Below are 18,940 nucleotides of genomic sequence, written 5' to 3' on the forward strand. Positions count from 1 at the left end.
ACATACTCTGCATTGTTACCACATCACAGGCATCCTTCTGACACAATTTGAATAAGAAACAATTCTGAAGATGACCCTAGTTTTTTTGCACAAGCCTAAAATATCTGAAAATATTTATCGATTTGTTAACGTGACAGCTAACACAATATAAGCAGGAGCATACTTAATTGTGTCAGTGGAAGTGAAAATTTTAAGGAGCAGGACATTATAACATTATGAATCTGAGGCCCTAAGTCCTAAAAATGTGTGACTGTGGGGAAATCTTTGAATGGATAAACAATGAGTCTTCTCCCCAAAACACACATTAGTACATGGAACAGCATTCCTTGGCTCAAATTAATGAGTTCCATTGACCACAGAAATCCTCTACTTCCACGGGTTCTATTATAAGTGGCATACATTTACTAAAGGTAAGTTCGTACTTCCATAAAAAAAAAAACAAACCAACCAACAAAAAAACCACACACACACAAAAAAAAAACCAAACAAAAAACCCAAACAAACCACAAAAACAACCGTGGACTGGAAAAGAATGAATATCATTTAAGTTATAAATGATCTTGACAATCTTATAGCAAAGTCGTACATACAGAAGAGAGAACAGAGGAGACATGAAGGAAGGCAAGGTCTTCAACAACATAAAATCTGGAGGAGTTGGCTCATTCAGTCTGTAGCAATCGTGTTGGACTCGGATGGTTACATAATTTTAAAGGGAGGACACTACACTAATTTTAAGGACAGGGCTGAAATACAATTGTGAGAACACTGGAACGTATGTTAATTCTTCTTGTGATGCTCAAAGTACATTAGAGGCTCTTTGCAGAAAGTGGTAACTCCATACATTGAACAGTTTTAGTAGATGGAACCCTTTCACTGTATTATCTCAGGATTCTGTTATTCTACCATGACCTAGGCAATAAGGCCACAAAAATGTCACTGCCACACCAGGAAAGAAGTTGTTCAGCACTTGATGAACTCTGAGCTGCCACAGCCAGGGTGGTATTCTAGCTGCCTTGTGTATATCTCTACATTGCTGTCAGTACAATATAGAAATTCTCTAGCTGACTTTAATCTGGGCTGCAAACACAATCATTCTCCTGCTCGCTTAAGTTTGCTAGATAGAAAGATGAGAAGAACTGTGTTTTGTTAGCCATTCTTATTCAGTAGTTCTTCTTTACCTTTTATAATTACACATCAGTTTATGTCCAGAAGAATCAAATTCAACTTTTCACTTAAAGTGCCACTTTTCCAATCATCTGAAACAGTTACTTCAGTCACTACAGTTGAACTTAGTTGAATACCACTTGATGAGAGAGATTTTTGCTTGATGCTGACTCAAATGTATTCTGTTAAGTTCAAGGTCAAAAAACTATGGGGATTTAGGTGACATATCTCCATAACATTTAGACCTCACCATCTCAAATGCCCCTTACAGATTCTCAGTTTTTAAAAATCTCCATTCAAAATGCCAATATACAGTAGAGTTTGTGTGCATCTATCTTCCTAAATGAAGTCATTTGCTGTCTGCTCTGAACAGCGTAGAAACCTACAGTTATCTCACTGATTTTACCTGTGGGGTGGGGGGAAAAGAGAGACATTTCTCAGAAAATTCATTCTGACAGCAACTGTAACAAATTTTCTAACAAAGAAAACAGGCAGCACTTTCCACTACTACTACTAATCTTACCTAAGAATGCACAGCTCTGCAAAATCAGAGCTTTTGAACTTATTATTGGTTTATTATCACAGCACTCCTCTAGGAGCAAGGACAATAAACAGATTGAAGAAATTTCAAGAAATTAAAATTAATGAAAATAAAAATTAGACACTCAGCCAGTTACTAACTAGCTTAGAAATAACAGTACTTTTGCAACATATGTATCTGCTCTTTCTGTACCTTATCTCTGTAGTAAGAGATAAGCTATTGGCAAGCCAGCTACCACTAGAGCGAACATCATCTCCTGATCCCTTTCCACAGCCACTTGTACACACTGAAAAAGAGGACCGACAAAGTGAACGCTGGCAATACTCAATGTGAAGAGAGGAGAGGGGCATTACCATTAGCCCATTACCTCCATTTTAAATTTCAGTCCAAAAGCTACTCTCATCCCCTGGACATGCAATATCATCTTATGTAAGCTCTCAGCAGCATTATCTGACCAACAGGAATCATTGGAGGCATTTCCATTTCAGTGGAAGATACTGTTAACCAGCACAGAGCAAGAGACTTCAAGTTGGTTCGTCTTAGTCAAGTGTTCCCAATTCACATCTCGGAATGGGCAGAATAACTGAAGACATGTTTCATAAGCCATGGTCTGACACTGGGTACCTTCATTCACACTATCATCATGACATCTCCCAAGACAGGGCGACTTCTCCACAAAAAGTGACTTCCCGGAACAGGTTTGGCAGGATGGGACCTGAAGCCATGTCTCGGGCCGCAGGCCCTCCCAGTCCAGTCAACAGTGGACAAGACTGTATTTTGCTGGAGTCAGGTCAACTTGAAAGCAGACTTCTGAGTACAGCATGATCTCACCCCATGGATACAAAAAGCTCAAAGTCAAATATTTGATGTTATCTCTACAAAACAAAGATTTTAATATGTATAATCTGAACCACTTCTACTAAACTAGGATTTGTAGATGGTCTTGGCAATGCAAGTGATTTTTCACCCACTGACATACAGCCACGGCAGGACACCACAAAAAGGGGTTTACGGCAGCCACAGTGAGAACAAGACTTCAGCAATAATGTTTTCCTTCCCCTTCAGCTGCTGCAGGTCAGGGACTACCACCATTTCTGGGAGGAGGGTGAGAATACTGAGGAGCTGTGCTGCTGACTGACATCCTGGACACAGCGTAATAACAACACCTTCCCACGGACAAACCCTGCAGACAGGCGTTTATTTCTCTTTGGAACTGAAGCAGTTGTAGTGGTCTGTGAGGAAATCCATTGGCCAGACAGCTCAGAAACTGTCCTCCAAATCTTTCTCTGTGACCTTCAGGCTAAAGCCTGAACAGTTTCACCGCAAGACCACCACTTCATGGCACAGGTAGTAACATGCAAAAGGGTAAAATATTAAATACACAAACACAAGTAAGCCTTTATAGCATCTTGCATGTGAAGAGTCTGATTTGCTAATCTTGCCAAAACAACTGTAAGTGACTGGCAATTCCCAGTTTGGAGTGTCCAAGTGGAGATAGGATTTTTTCAGACAAAAAGAAAGCAGCACTGCCCAGGAAAGAAAAAAAAACCCAAACCCAAAAACCAAAACAAAACAAAAAGAATCCAGTGGCTCAAAATAGATAAAAATCAAAGCACTCAAACTCTTAGTCACTTGTGACTGTTTGTTGTGGTACTGTTCATTGTGTTGGGCTTTTTTAACAATTCAAACACTCTTTCCATGTTAAGAAGCAGAACAAGAAGTTTCACTGGAATACAGACTTTGTAGTTACAGATTTCTCACAGGTCACCAGGCTTGACACAGTGTCAGAAAAATCAATCAAAACTGTCGGGTATATGGTGCACATTTTTTCATTAATGCTAACAGAAAGAAATATTAGCAATATTGCCACTAACTGTCAGAGGAAATGAGTCAGAAAAATATACTATGGGGAAAATTAAGAAACTATTCATTAGATTACCAGATTACTAGAGCTCCTCCATCTACTCATGATGACAAATAAATCAAACAAATTCATTAGCAAAACAAATTTACATGACTTCACATTCTCTCTTCTCTCCTCCTATCTAGATGTCATATCCATAAGATGGCAGAGACTTTGAAAAATCTGGTGTATATTTTGAAGTGATTACCTAAAACCTAAAGATTAATCGAAAGGTCTTTATTAAGTATACATAAAGCCTTATAAAAAGAAAAAAAAAACAACAAACAACTGTTTTCCAGTAAGCATGTATGCTTGTGTCATGGCTGTAATGAAACATGCATTAAGTATGAAACATATGGTTTCCATTTTATTGCCCTGGAAACCATGCAAAGACATTTTATGTTGTTAGCTTAACTGTTCTCCTCAGCTGAGAAGCTGTGGAAAATATCTCATCTGAAAAAAATCTGTACCTAATGGATAACTATAAAAGATTTGCTAGATCTGTGGCAGACTACTAAAAAAAAAGTCTCTGAGATTACTATTTAATTACTGGATTTTTTTTTTTAAATTAGAATATAATTTTCAAACTCAGAAAAATTTGCTGTAACAGGTACCACAAATTATATGAACAGATTATATTGGTAATATTTTCTTTATTTAATAAATCTGTAGTGGTGTTTATGGCACTCTATTGGAACCAGGCCATCTGACCTAACAAGAATGCATGACAAAATCATTACTAATGTATCATCTCCCTGGTTTTATAGATTTGAGAAACGTCCTATGCCGAAAGAACGCTGCTCTGAAGATCACTTTTGGCTAATAACCTGATTAAGAGGCAAGGATCAGTAAAAATGAGAGAAAAAGAAAAAAGATCCCATTTCTTTTTAATAATGCTTGGGTTTGTCCTGATGTAGAAATAGGTTGTTAAAGAGCTGACTAAGAATTTCAAGACACCTATCATGAGTGCTCAGATTTAAATTTTACTTACATTAACAGAAGATGTACTAGCAAGGCTGAAGACAGAAATCACAAGGTTAAACTTCAGCGCAGCATGGCAAAAAGTTCATCCCCAAATTGCGAAGCTGCTAACCTCAGCAACAACAAGCAGGCAATGTATAAAACCTTTCATACCTTTGTGCTGTAAACTATTCCAGCTATTGACTTGTTCCAGGAATGCAATTCCTACTCCTGCTGTACTTCTTACAATTTATTGCTTTCTTTCTTCTGATGAAGCCAATAGGAAAATAGTATCATGAATAAATTGATAAATCCAAACAGATAAGTTTGGAGATTTTACCGTACTATGTTTCTTTTTTTCATTAGCTGAGATGATTTGGAATACAGCAGTCAAAAGCCTGCACTTTGTCACCTCAATATATCATGTGGCTTGAGGACTGTGCTCTCTGTAAAGGGCCTGCACTTGAAAATTTACATTGCCGATGCTCTCCTAATGTACAAGCTTGTTCACAACCCACTGCAAGAATTAGCCAGTTATTTTAACTCACCTTTGCCATCTGTGCTTGGACTCCACTAGCCTTTAAAGCAGAAACTGCTTTCTGAGCAGCTGCCGGGCTGTCAAAGTCAACAAAACCATAACCTGAAATACAAAACATTTTATTAACAAGACAGCAACCAGCTTATAATCAGTTCATATGCTACTATCACCATTATTTAATACCATTTTCGTGTTGGTGAAGAGGGCCAATTTGAACTCCAAAGTTCTTCATGCAGTCCGTCCTGTGTCGCCTCGCTCCCAAACAAACAAAAATATCTACTGAAGTCCTTCAACCCTGAACTGGTAGGGACCTACCCTAGTGGAACAAACCTATTTCCATGCCTACTCATCATCAGGATTTTGTCCAAATTGCTAACAAATAGTATGGTGGTTTACGTTGTGTTATTGGCTATGTATCTTCTACGAGCAAAAGTGACATCATCAGTTTATTTCATAGGGATCACCAAGTAAAGCATAATCTGTTGATTTTTCTAAACTAAATTCTTAGTCCAGTTTGAAAAAGTGACCAATAAGCTTCCAAGTTACATGTCATTTACTCAAAACTGGGAGAGGAATTTAATTTTAAAAACTAGTATTACTGTATCATAATACTTTTTTTTGGTGAATTAGTTACTTCACTGCATATACATGAAAGACAGTTAAATTTTAAAAGTGAGTGAAAACTCAGCTTCAGTGAAATCAGTTGAGTTTTCCCCATTGTTTGTTACCAAAACCAGAACGTAAAAAATTGTCGTGAAAGCATTTATTACATATAATGCAATCTCAAACTGTTTAAGTATACCCAGAGTTAATTGCAACAATTTCTATACATTTGCAGTCACTTATTTCCTTATTCTGAAAAACAAAGTACAGCTAACAGGTTCAGGACATCTAAACAGCAATATACTTTGGCCTGTGCAGACACTGACCTTACAGGGTGGGATTTTTAATGCAGCCTGGGAATTGAATGCTCAGGTCTGACCAAAAGGCAGAGTTTGGAAGCTACTTCCCCTAGATGCTATTGCAAACTTTAGTCTGCATTTTTCAAGCACCATCCTTCCCACCCGTGAACAGCCTCAAATATTAAAGAAATCCCTCTCCAATGTCTAAGTTGGTTTAAAAGAAAACAAACAACCCAAGAATTAAAAAAAAGTTCTGGAAGTAGAAAATGGAATTATTTCTTCAGAAGGTAGTAGTATTCTCTTACAGTATGCCTATACTGAGGACAAAAAGGTTGTGTAAAAATATAACTGAACCAGCTTTAAAGACCTTAATTTGGGAAAAACAACCTGAGCAACCTTGTGCATCAGTGCAAGCTTATTTAACCTGCCAAGAAGCTGAAGAAAGCAGCATAATGTTCACTGTAACATGTGGTGTTGTGGACTGTTAAGTATTGACATGAAACGGAGTGAATTAGCTCATATCAAGTTTTGTACTGCCAAGGCAAAACTAGCTTTCCATACCCAAAACTAGCTTTCCGTACCCATGACAGCCCAGGTTATCACTACCACCACACTGCAAGGTGCAATACAGATGAAGGTACATACTAATACCAAGCACGCCATCAAAGCCAGCTTTGCCATCTTTTAGATGATACATAAACTCAATCACTTGCTGCTCTACTTAGTTTAAATCCCATGGTGTAGTTTTTTGGCAAGAGCCAGAGATGCTGTCAATCTTTTGGTTAAATTCCAGTTAGATATCTGCATTCTGCCTACTTATGTTCCTACTGCAATTTCAATGACATGCAGTGAGCTTCCCTGCAGCCTTAACTTGCTGTATATTGTTATAACAGACTGCTAGTTACCACTTTTCACCAGCAAGATTTAAAATCTATATTGCAAAAGTCAGCTTAAATCTCTTAAAACATTATTGTGAGATTTTCTGTATCACTGACAGAGCTAATGAAGTCTTCAGGAACTGGGGGAATGGACAGAATAAATCAGTTAAGTGCTGTCACAGGTATTAATGAATTAAAATAATTGAAAAGGATATCTTTCCTAGACACAATATATGCAGATGACATCTGCATACAAGCTGGGGGAAAAAAAATTCTAGCAATTTCTGTTTCTGAACTGTCAGCATCCCTTTAATTGCTTAAGATAGGGAGTTAAGAAGCTATGCCTCTGCACTGCTTCCAAGTTCTGCACAAAAACTGCATCTCGATTAATGATGAACTTTCCTGCCTCTGCTTATCAGCTCTACACTCATTCATGAGCTTTACACTTATTAACATTGCTAAATCAGCTGACTTAATTCTTCACTTTGCTTAGAAATCATCCCCTTAATTGTAAAAAAGAACGTCTGAAATCTGATATTTCAGTGTCTGCTACCACACCTTCTCCCACCATGCATGTTGCTGGGATATGATCTCCCTGTAATTGCAATGAGTGATGAAAATCAGTGAAGTGATGTATCCAGCTTATCTAAAGGACTTCCTTTTTTTTTTCCAGCTGCAATTACTTTGGTGAAAATGAACCCTCTCTTTGATCCCAATACATTCAATTGCATATAACAAAACACAATTAGAGGATTAGAACATGTAATTAAGTGCTGCTTTAAACTACTCTAATCAATGGAGCTTATTTCCACAATATATAATTTTTTCAGCTGCTTAGTACAGTTGAATAGTCTTCTGTAAGCTTCCCTAGTTTTTCCAGGCAAAAGGGGAAAAGCTGCTTTTAACTCTATTTTTGTTTTTAAAATAAAGGCGAACTGCCAACCAGCACAGTGCATGTCAGCTTCACTCCAGCTTGGCTGCACCTCTGACATAGGCTGTCTGCCAGCTCCACTGGAAACAAATGTATTGAATACACTGACCATGGGCAAGAATAAGACTAGTTTAGGAATAAGAAGGCACGGGAGGAAAGAGGCAAGTTGAAAGCACTTAAAATTCAACATTAGTGTATTTGATAGAATCAATTAGGACTTTCATGTGAATGTAATTTAGAGGCAAACATACATACCTTTGCATTTGTTTGTCGTCTTATCCAAAATAGCCTTCGTGGATACAATTTTCCCATACCTAAAATTTATTATACATATGTAAGGAAAATGAGGAAAAAACCCATCCTATTACAACAAATACCCAATTCATATTATTTTATATCTTACTACCATTTACTTTCAAGCAAAAGGAATAATATATACACTACATAATTACATAACAAAAACTTATACGTAGACAGAAGTGACAAAAAAAGTCAACAATTTCAAGCGTGATCTTTTTCTGTTCTATGTTCCCAGTGGCACAGAAGAATCCCAAAACAAGCCAGAGAAAAAGTGCTTTAGAGAAAAGAATACAACACAGTTAAAATCCTGGTACATATAAGGAATGATGTTTTAGATGCAAACTTCCACTCTCTCAGTAGATACATACCAGATAAATCAGAAAAACTGACTTGCTGGTGCTAGGCTTGCTAACTAACACAGCACAGGTGAGGTGTGGGGTGGAGTAAAAAACATAGATATCTCTTTAGAACACTGTTCTGGAAGGTGCCAAGTCAGATTTATGAAAGCAAAGGTGCTAAAGAATTTTCTGTATTTTTAAAATGGAAAACAAAAATGTAAACAATTTCAACTCAAACCAAAACATCCCTCTGAAAAGCTTTTTTGTTTAAAAAACAAAACAAACCAAACAAACAAAAAAAACCAACCAAACAAAAAAAACCAACCAAACAAAAAAAACCAACCAAACAAAAAAAAACCACCCAAAAACCCCACGAAACCCACGCTCACTGCCTGTTCCTCAGCTTCTCAATAACTGAGCAGTACAGGTGCCAATCTGCTATGCATTCTAAAGGTAAGCACCCAGAAATCTAAGAGCAATTAAGCTTGGGAAACAGGCAGGCAGCAATCTCAGCTATAAGGAACAACTGCTGTTTCCAAAGTGCTCAGTTTATCAGTATTAGGTTTTTTGATCAAATTTAGAGCAGAATTTGCCACTGCTGGTGAAAACTTGCAATCTTCCTTGGAAGTCAAAATCCCAGTTTCAATTTAAAAAAAGCAACTCCGTTGGCCTGCAGCGGCATCAGAAATAGAGCACAAGTTTCCAAAGTTCCTTACCACAACCTCCAGTGTTTGCCTGAGCTACATTTGATACAGCGCTGTGAGTACACAAGAGAAACAACGCAACTCAGTTTTGTTTTCACATGAGAATATAATGTAAATTATTACATTAAGAGGTATATCTAAGCAGTGTGTGCTAATAAGTTCTTTATCATTGCACAAGAACCCAAAATGAACTGAAAATTATGAGAAATGTTATTAGCATAACAAAGTGGAATTTCAGGAAGAATGAAATTTTGCCAGCTCACCTCCTAAATGTAACTTCAATGGAGTGAGTATCATTTCAAAAAGATATTATTTCAAAAGACAACTAGCTCAATTTCTGCCGTGGCTGCGTTAGTCTTAAAAGTTCTTCAAAATAGATAAGAGGCCTAATAAATAAAGTTAACCTTAGCTAGTTAAGAGTACTCAAGTAACTTGTCACTTGTAAAGCGATAGTTATTGAAGGATGAAGCCCATTTACGAAGTACTTTCCCCCTAAAGAACATTTAAATATATGATTCAATGTAGTTATCACTCTTTATGACCAGTTTCAAGCACCTTCTGTTCATGCAATGAGTTATTTTATGGTTTCAAATAGTTGCAAGGGGGTAAACCTGGGACACTAGCCAACTAGGTGTTGGCTTCCTTCTTGTGTCTGAAATTGTGAGCATCTACACTGATATAAAATAGAACTATCCATCTATGGCCTAAAAGTGTACAAGTGTCAATGAAAATAAGTGCATACCTAAACATATTATACTAGAAGGTGTAATAAAGCAATAGAAATTGTGCCTAATAATTGGAGCAGGTACTTCCTTATTTTCCAAATATGCCATGTCACTTAGAAAGCTCTACAACTCGTAAGTCAAAAGTTCTGAAAACTTTCTCCAGAATTTTTCAGAGTGCAGAGTAAACATACGTTTTATAACTGAGAGGCAAACTGTTCAGGGACAGTGCTCTTCAAGATCCACTAAACTCTTGTGTCCCAAGTTGCTTGCACCCAGCGTTATATCTGATGGCCAGCACTCTTCATACCCTATCAGCTTCTCTAAGCTTCTTAAAGTGAAAAGCTCCATAACATTATTTTTTTTTTTGGAGGGGTGGGGGGTGGGGTGGGGTGGAATCCCTGAAGGATGATCTTGTCCCTGCTACTGTTCAGTTCTTGAGAGTGGAAGAAGTAGTGGTGGTGGTGGAAAAAAAATACAGTACCGGGTATCTATGTAAACAAAGTAACTGCAACCATCAGCCAATTTAGTCATGGAGGGCAATCAGGGGCTGGCTATGGACTGCACTGGCCCACAGATGCTGACACACACCAGCCTGTAAAAACATGTGTCTGCATGTCTGTTCTTTGCAACCACTTCATGGACTGTCTTCCAACACGCAAGACCACTAGTGATTTAATTCACTGTCCTAGATAGCACGGCTCCTGCGAAGAACCAGCTGCCATGGAAGACTGCCAGGAAGTTTCAGCAGTGTGCATCTAGGAATGATTCGGAGAACCAGCATAACAACAGCAGCTATAGCCAGGACTTCTATGATTTTTCCTGTGAATACTCCTCCCAAGTGCTAGCTCTCCACTCACTCCATGAAGCACAGAAACGCAGTTTATGCCACCACATGGCCTGAGCAGAGAAATGCTTCCCCTCCTTGCTCCCACCACACGGTCTTATATCAGGGGAATTACTCCTTGCAGTTCCTCATAAGTGCTTCCTTCAAATTATAACCATCATGAAGATCTACTTCCTTCCTCCTGAATTCTGCAGTCCTAATACTGCTGTTAACACAGGCTCCTGCATTCAACTGCAATCAAGACCCACGAGAAATCAACGAGCTATAAAACACAGCAAAGCCATGGTGCAAACTAATCTGTATTGCCTGCTTACAAAAAGGAGTATAGCAAGCAAGAGAAAACTTATATTCCAAAGACATCTATGATGTTATGTCTTGCCTGAAGACCATCATTCCTCTAAAAGCTCACACATATCTAGTCGTCTTAGGCACCCTGCTGAGGCCACTCTTCTGCTCCAAAGCCTTACTGCACGGTCAGTGAGACTTGCTACCTACGGCAGAGTACATCTCTTATGGTTAGCAGAATCACTTCTACAATGATTAGTGATTGCTCATTCCCCTTCCTCTGAAGCATATTTTTAAAATATGCTTTCTTTTATTTTAAGTGCTAATCTTGAGAAATAGCTGCTAATCTGTCTGGTGACAGCCAGCTAGCTACTCCTTATTAAGCAGATTATTTTTCTCCCCAAAATAATGTCAACTGAATGTTCAGCAGCAATAAAGAGCTTGGGTCTGGGATTTTTCTTTGTGTGTGGGGCGTGTTGAGGTTTTGTTTTTGATTTGGGTTTTTTGTGTGGTTTTTTGTCTGTGTTTTTTTGTTGTTATTGAGTGCTGTTAACATCTATGGAGATGGAAATGTTTTCAAGTTTGCATCTCTCTTCTCTACAGCACTTGTACCAATGTCAACTGACATATTAAGGAAGAGAGGGTTTGGGTAAGAGGCAGGTAAGTAACTGAGGGTGCATTGGTTATAGGATTAAAAGTGGTATGTTCAGTAACAGTCTGTGTACCAGTGTACAAGCTATCATTATAGTACTGAACACCAATACAAATGTATATTTGGGTATGAGATAAACAAGAAACTTGTTCAAAAGCCAAGTTAGGAAGATAAGCAGTACTGCTGCTTAATAGGATAATGCTTGCTGCTGCCCATTACACACTCTTTGTGCAGAAATGAAAGGGTAACCCCACGTACTCAGCTGCCCTAGTAAGACCTACTGCCAGGCAATGTCAATGTCAAAACACAGGACTATACCTTTGTCTTAGATACTTCTGAAGTGGAAGGCTTGAAGCAAAGCATCAACATGTACTTTTTAAAAATCACACTGCTCAGCAACACGGACAAACCCAGTGCAAATAAGCACACTGACAGATTTATTACAAATAGCTAGGAAAACTTTTGACATTTAAAACACCTCTGAAGCCTAATTTTGGTGACCTCCATGGTGATGAAAGAAAAGGGTCCTTAAAAAACTAAGTACATGGATCAAACCAAACCAGTGTTTATTTTTCTCCCTTTGTACATCTGCTAGTGTAACAAACATACTTGCAAACGTGAGGGCGATAAGATGCCATCGTGAACGTGACAAAGAATGGGGAACTAAAGAGAGCTTGAAGTCTCTGCCACAAGTGCTATTCTGAGTGTTGAAAGAACTTATCTATGTGTGCATTAGCAGAGGTACAATAAGAACAGGCAGTGAGAGGCTTGATAGGGGTTGTCTGGAATGAATTGTTCAAATCTTTGTCCACAATAGCTTACTGTAATATAGCTCATATCACCAAGCTCACAGTGCTTCCCTCTGCAGTACTTTCAAACTGTCTTCCAGTTTGTGCTGTGAAGGGTTCCTCTACCACCTGCCACTGACTCAGACAGTAACACACCAGAAGGATCTCTGCTACCACGGAAAATCCTTGCCTTTTAGAGCTGCTTAGGTCCTCCATCCTGAGTCACCCAAAACTTTGTGTTGAAGATGAGCAGTCCTCTCTCTTTGCTTAAGTCCAGTCCAGCTGTAAAGAGCAGCATTCCTAGAGATCCTGCTGTTATCCTTTGCATTACTGTAGTGCTGTCAGAACTCCTCTGCTATGCAGAAACAATGTTACACACCTTCTGTGTTTATTCTAGATTAATTTTTACATCTTAGCATCTTATCACTGCCCTTCATGGAATGCTCTTTATTTCTAAGAGTCAGAATCATGTGGTAAAACCAGGCATGGATTTCACAACATATAAGTGGCTTTGAGTACATGAACTCACTATCAGGTGGAATTGTGAAAGGGAAGAGAACCTGGCTGAACACAAAAAATTCAGTAGGGAGCCCCAGTAATATTTTCTGCTGGATCCAAAAAACACCTCTGCACAGTACAAAAGGTTTTATCTGGCTCCTGTACCTCCCTCTCTCCACTGCGTCTTGGGAAAGTGGTGTACTGAACCTTAAGCTCTTGCTCCATTCTAAGCTTAGATAAACACAGGGACTTTTTGTTTCTCCATGTATCAAATTTTTAATTTCCCAGTAAGGGAAATTGCAGAAAATAACTGTCAATACAATACTGTTAATCCTCGTGATAGTCTACTCTAATCCTGCTATTTAATTATGGGTAATTGTTCTCTTACAAAAACTTGATAAAGACATTTATTCAATCCAGCAGAATACCGAGTTTGGAGAACAGAATCAAACCATATGGTTTCCATTTTTAAATTTTCCTTCACCACATCTCTGCCCTAGTGTAGAAGAGACACTGCTAAGAACATTTTGTCTGTATTGTGTTTTCTGTTGTTGGAAGACACACTGTTCTTTGAGAAGCTCTTTGGAATCACTCAGTTGCTTTATGGCCATCATGAACCTAAAGATTTGCTACTGGAATATAACAAGTACCTACTACCAAGAGCCGGACCAATCAATTTTAGTGCATAATTAAATATTACAATAAAAGTTGCCGTTATGTTTTTCTTGGTTTTATTTGCACAGTTAAAGACTATGCATAACCTAGCCTAGTACAAGTTCATTTTGAAATCGTTATAGATTAGCCAAATCTGCTTGGTTCCGCAAAATCTCCTATACTAACTTCATATATTCAAGCACTGGGTTAATCAACTCAGCCAGATGTGCCGTTTCAGGCATTGGATCACATCTTCCACTATGTGCAAAACAGGACTTCCTTATGAACCTAAATTAAACTTAGAGCGCTGCTTTGACAACATTCTGTCAAATGGCCATGTGGTTTTGACACAAAGCTAGTTCCTTTCTTACTAATTGTCCCTTCGACTCTCCGGTACTTCAGAAAGATGGATATTTGGATATTTTGAAAATACTAAGTAGTCCTCATTGACGTTTTTTATTTTTTTACTTCAGAGATAAATTATAATCTATTTGGAGGTATTCTTTATCAGTATGGAAGCCAACTACTGTTTTGATTTTCTTTATAAAATGACTAAAATTACATCCTGTCCATTCATGTAAAGACTATTTTTGATGAGTTGGGATCTGTGTACTAAAAAAAACCAAACAAAAACCTCCCAATGCCACAGATCTTTGGCTTTACTGACAATTCAAGTGTCTTACATGCTGCTGTAAATTCTTCAAGATCAAGAAAGCTTTCTTTGCAACCTCTCTACCTTTAATTCTTCATTTAAGTTTTGCATATTTGTGTTTTAAACAGGGATCAGTGGATAAAAGCATATATCGTCATTGTTACTGACGCAGTTACCCACACTAGTACAACCTAGTATTACTTTGGTACAAATGATCTTTTCAGGCTCAGTAGGTTACAATTCCAGATTTCACTCAGACGTAATCAAAAGTAGCAAAACTAGATGTAAAAATCAGATATACTATTAGCTCTTATAGTTATCCGTCCTTAGAAGAGCAGACGCTCAGCATAATGGACATACACAGTTTGGTGAAGTGTGAACAAATACCTTCTCAGTTTCTTGGACAGTATTAATTTTAACAGATAAAAAGCAGTATTTTATGAGTACATGTTTGGTTTATAGTGTACAGGCTCGACACAAATGTAACTGTTCCATAGCTAAAAAGAACCAGGAATCGAAAACAGCAAAATGACACACAGGAAGATGATTTCGGATATTATTATTTTTCAGCTACCCATTTTGTTTTTCTTAAGAGTACTTATTTCCTGGTTTAGCCAAGGATGATCTGTGGGGACAGGGAAGAAATGTTTTTAGAGTCAGGAAATGTTTGCTTCCTTTTGCTTTGTAGAGATGTGAGTGATCTCTACCCACTCCTTAGAAGCTGTCTGCAAGTCAAGGGGAAAAAGTCCTGTTAGCATCATATAGTTATTTTTATGACATTTGCAAAGGTTTTTCAATTAAGTATGCTCATTTCTGCATAACAAAGTGATTATCTTAAAAGCACAACCCACTGTACAATGCCCTTTCATTTAGTACAACTGAGGAAAATTGTGTTTTTTAGTATCTCTAGATATTTTAGATGTTTAAGACGTATTACAGCTGACACAAACAGCATTCCTAATGTGACTTTCTGGTGTGTACCAAATGAACAGATTTTTCAACAATTCCCTGCAGAGGTGTTTTCCTCTGTCAACGTTAAATCAACAAATAAAGTAATGGCACATTTATTTAGTTTTACTTTATAAGGTTAAGAATGTTGCAATATGTGAAAAAAACCCTAGTTATTCTTCAGTATTATGACACAATCATGGAGAAAGGAGAAAAAATACCAAAATCCATGAAGCCTTCCCACAAAGAGCTTTTGGAGTTGAAAGGGAAGGCTCTCATATTTTTCCCTGACAGGCATAGAGAAGAATTCAACTGATGCTACTTTGAGGTAAAACAGCAGTAGAATTGAAATAATGAGAAATTTAAAAACATAAGTATAAAATCTTTACCTTAGGGTTTGTTTGGGGGCTTTTTTTGCTAATCAAAAAAAAAAAAGGCAAATTCTGAAGGATGAACCTGTAAGTTCTGTTCCAGGCTCTGACTAGTTTATCAGCATCTGTTGCCTGAGCTGCTCTGCTGAAGATGTGAATACAGATATTTGGCAGAACTATGATTAATAATCACCTGCTCCTTAGGGTGAGATTTTTTTTTTTTTCAAAGCCCTGAATCTTGGCCTATCTTTGTTCAGCTGCAGCATGATTTTTACTACTAAACACATGGTATTTAATTTCCATTTAATCTTTCCTAGGCTAGCAAGATAATAATAATGCTCAGCTTGATGGTAGGGAGAGACCTAAGCAACAGCTCTAGACACTGAAAAAGGAGAAAGCAAGAGCAGCAGAAGTGGCAGAGCCAAACTCTTCACTGCATAGGAGATCATCTTTCATATTTCAGACACCTAAGGATTCTCATCATCCAAATGATTCTTATGAAAGCCAGGATACTAATATGGTGGTCCTAAATTTGTTGACTACAGATCTGTTTTAGCATGTGACATCTTATGTCTTTACAGTTATGAAGAAAAATGGAATTTCAAGCAACAAATTGAGCACAATGATCCCATTCAGTGCTTCATGCAGCCACTACCACTATAGTAACGCAACCTAGCTTTTGACAAGCTAAGGTGATTTAGCATAATCTCTGAACCATCTGCTCAGCTATCTACCAGTTCAGTAGCCTCATTATTTTAAAGTTTATCGGTTAAGAAATACAAACGGATTTGCCTCTTTGGCACACTTTGAAGTGAAGTATTTTCTAAGTAACCATAGCTTGCTTTCTTTTAAACTGAAGAAAAAGATAATAAAAATCATAGTGCATTAACCAAAGTGTCTGGTTTTTTTTTCAGAAAAAGAAACCGCTTATCCTCTTTAGAGTTTATGAAATCAACAGTTCAGAGCTAAGTAAAAACCTCATAACTTATTTTTGCCCACACTGTTAAAAGATTTTTCTATTTGAAAACTCATATGCAAAGTTTTTTAAAAGGTAGGAACTACGTAGTTATGTTACATTTCAAACATTTGTTTGTAGGGATAACAAATGCTAATTGACATTAAGAGAGTTGTTTCCTGCCAATGTTCTACCAACTTAGATGACCAACATTAGTGAAGGACCACTCTGCATTTTCCTTAAATTATGTGGCATTGTTCTTTGAGAAAAATATCTTACACTTGGACGGAATATGAAGTGATGTGCGTAAATTAGATTGAATTCTTTAGAAACTGATTTGCTACTATTCTTCTAATATAGTATACTGTAATTTATATTAAGTACTCTTATACTGAAAGCATTATAGAAAGTTTTACCATAAGACATTTGACTGAGGATCATTCATATGAAAATTATTTGTGCAGTTATTCAGATAGTCACAAACAATGAATCTCGGAATTATCATAAATTATCATAAATCAGCTAACATATGGAGATATTTGCACAAGAAATCATCAGTAAATGCTACGTTAGGGAAAAAAAAAAAATCAAGATGTCTGCCTCTCAATTCCTGCTTTACAAACAAGGCTGCACTTTCTAATCTGTTTCATCCAGCATCCAGTTCAGCAGACCAAACTATGGAGCATTCTTTACAAAAAGAACTATTAAAAAGGTGTGGAATTCTTGGCTAACCCACTTTTTTACTACTACAATTGTTCTTACTCAAAAACCATAGGACAGCCTGCATTTTCTGCAGGAGTTTGCCTGTGCATCTGCTGACAAGATTATTCAGGTATACGGGAAGGGGTTACGGTTTCCTACAGCTACAAGATGGAAGAACAAAGTCATGTTATTTTAAGAAAGCAAATTATTTCACCCTGTTGTTGTCTTACCTTAAGACTACAGAATGGACACAAATTATGCCTAGGTTAAGAGTAAAGCACTGGAAAAAAAATCTGCATTTTACACACAACTGAAAGCAAAAACTGAAGCAATATTCTCTGAAAATAAATTATGGTAGTTCCTGTGGCTCCCAGAAGGAATGTAAAAAAATTATGAGCACAGTTTCACATAGCCATGAAAGATACAGGGTTTTCTGAAAATCATCATTCATCTGCAAGCAAAATAATAAAGTTCTGAACAGGTTCAAATTACAGGTCTAGAATATTATTTCTACAGCCTAGCAATTTCTTTTATCCTTTTTTTCATACTGAGAAATGATCACTAATCAGGACAATGATTTGGGAAAATGACAAATTAAACCAGATGAATGCTGATATGTATTTATAAGCCAAGCTCATGGCAGGTCTGCAGACATGCCTGTATTGATTTACCACTGCTAGCTGCTTTAATCTGAAAGTAAAGCAGTATTTCTACACCCAACCATAAATCTTGACAAATTTCAACCTCACCAATTTTGCAGAGCCTACGCTAACAGCTTGAAAGAATAAAACTATGAAGACATAAGAAAGCAGTTCTTGTTATTCATAACTCCTTCCTCTTCCCTGTGCTAAACAGTACAGATCAGCTTGGGAGCATAAAGTAGTCTCTCTACCTAAAGACCTTTTGTTTTTCAGTTCTTCCTCTTCCATCCAGGGAAGCCAAATTCAGGCACTGTCAACATGTGATGTGTTGTCCTTTATTTTGGCATTTCCTAAGCATATTTCTTTTTCTTGGGGGAGGGAATTAAGGACAGGGCAAGGGAAAAAAATTATTTATCAACACTTCCCAATACCTTTCTCCCTTATTTTAGTCAGAACAGTATAAATCAAAAGGTGTTATTCTGGCTACAGTACTAGCTAGTGTGAGATTAGTTCCTATCTGGATAGATAGACACCTATTAATCCTACAAGTCTGTATACCTGGAGAAGATTAATCTTTATTCTTGCTTATTAATTTCCCTTCTAGTGAAGGTTGCTAACCAAGTCTTATACCCTCAGTTTAAACAAACGACGCCCCAAGGAATCTGTTGGCAAAGCCTTGAAAACCATGAGACTGGAGATTGCCAAAGTACAAGGGCACTGTCAGCCACATCCCACTTCCTAGCCCTAACCCATCTGTCAGCTCTGAACTAGAAAACACTGTCTCACATTGTGTAAATTACATATATACATAAAAAAATATATATGTACACACATGCAATGCTTTCTTGCATTTACCTTGTGTGGAAGATGCTTGGTCACCGGAATAATGCCTGTCATTGGTAACTTTTTAAAAAATATGTCAGCATATTTTGTATGTTTTCTTTCTGTTCTTGTAATACTAAGACAACACTAAGCCAACAAGATAAATCCAAGACCTGGCCTGCTGGGTTAAAATATCTTCTACACATAAATACCTGTTTATTCTTACCTGCATCTTGCACTAATT

At 37.4% G+C, this 18,940-nt stretch overlaps 1 protein-coding gene across 7 annotated transcripts in view; it reads right to left on the bottom strand.

Annotated features, from left to right (window-relative positions):
- RBMS1 (RNA binding motif single stranded interacting protein 1) overlaps nucleotides 1–18,940 on the bottom strand; it is a 148,515-nt gene that overhangs the window by 33,513 nt on the left and 96,062 nt on the right. For all 7 annotated transcript variants that reach the window (XM_064451447.1, XM_064451446.1, XM_064451449.1 and 4 more), the window contains exons 3-4: nucleotides 8,073–8,131; nucleotides 5,117–5,208 (exon numbers count right to left, since the gene is read on the bottom strand). In XM_064451447.1, coding sequence (XP_064307517.1) covers nucleotides 5,117–5,208; nucleotides 8,073–8,131 — 151 coding nt within the window. The remainder of the gene's footprint in view (nucleotides 1–5,116; nucleotides 5,209–8,072; nucleotides 8,132–18,940) is intronic.

This window comes from Phalacrocorax carbo, chromosome 5 (assembly GCF_963921805.1).
Source record: "Phalacrocorax carbo chromosome 5, bPhaCar2.1, whole genome shotgun sequence".
In the NCBI taxonomy this organism is placed as follows: Eukaryota; Metazoa; Chordata; class Aves; order Suliformes; family Phalacrocoracidae; genus Phalacrocorax; species Phalacrocorax carbo.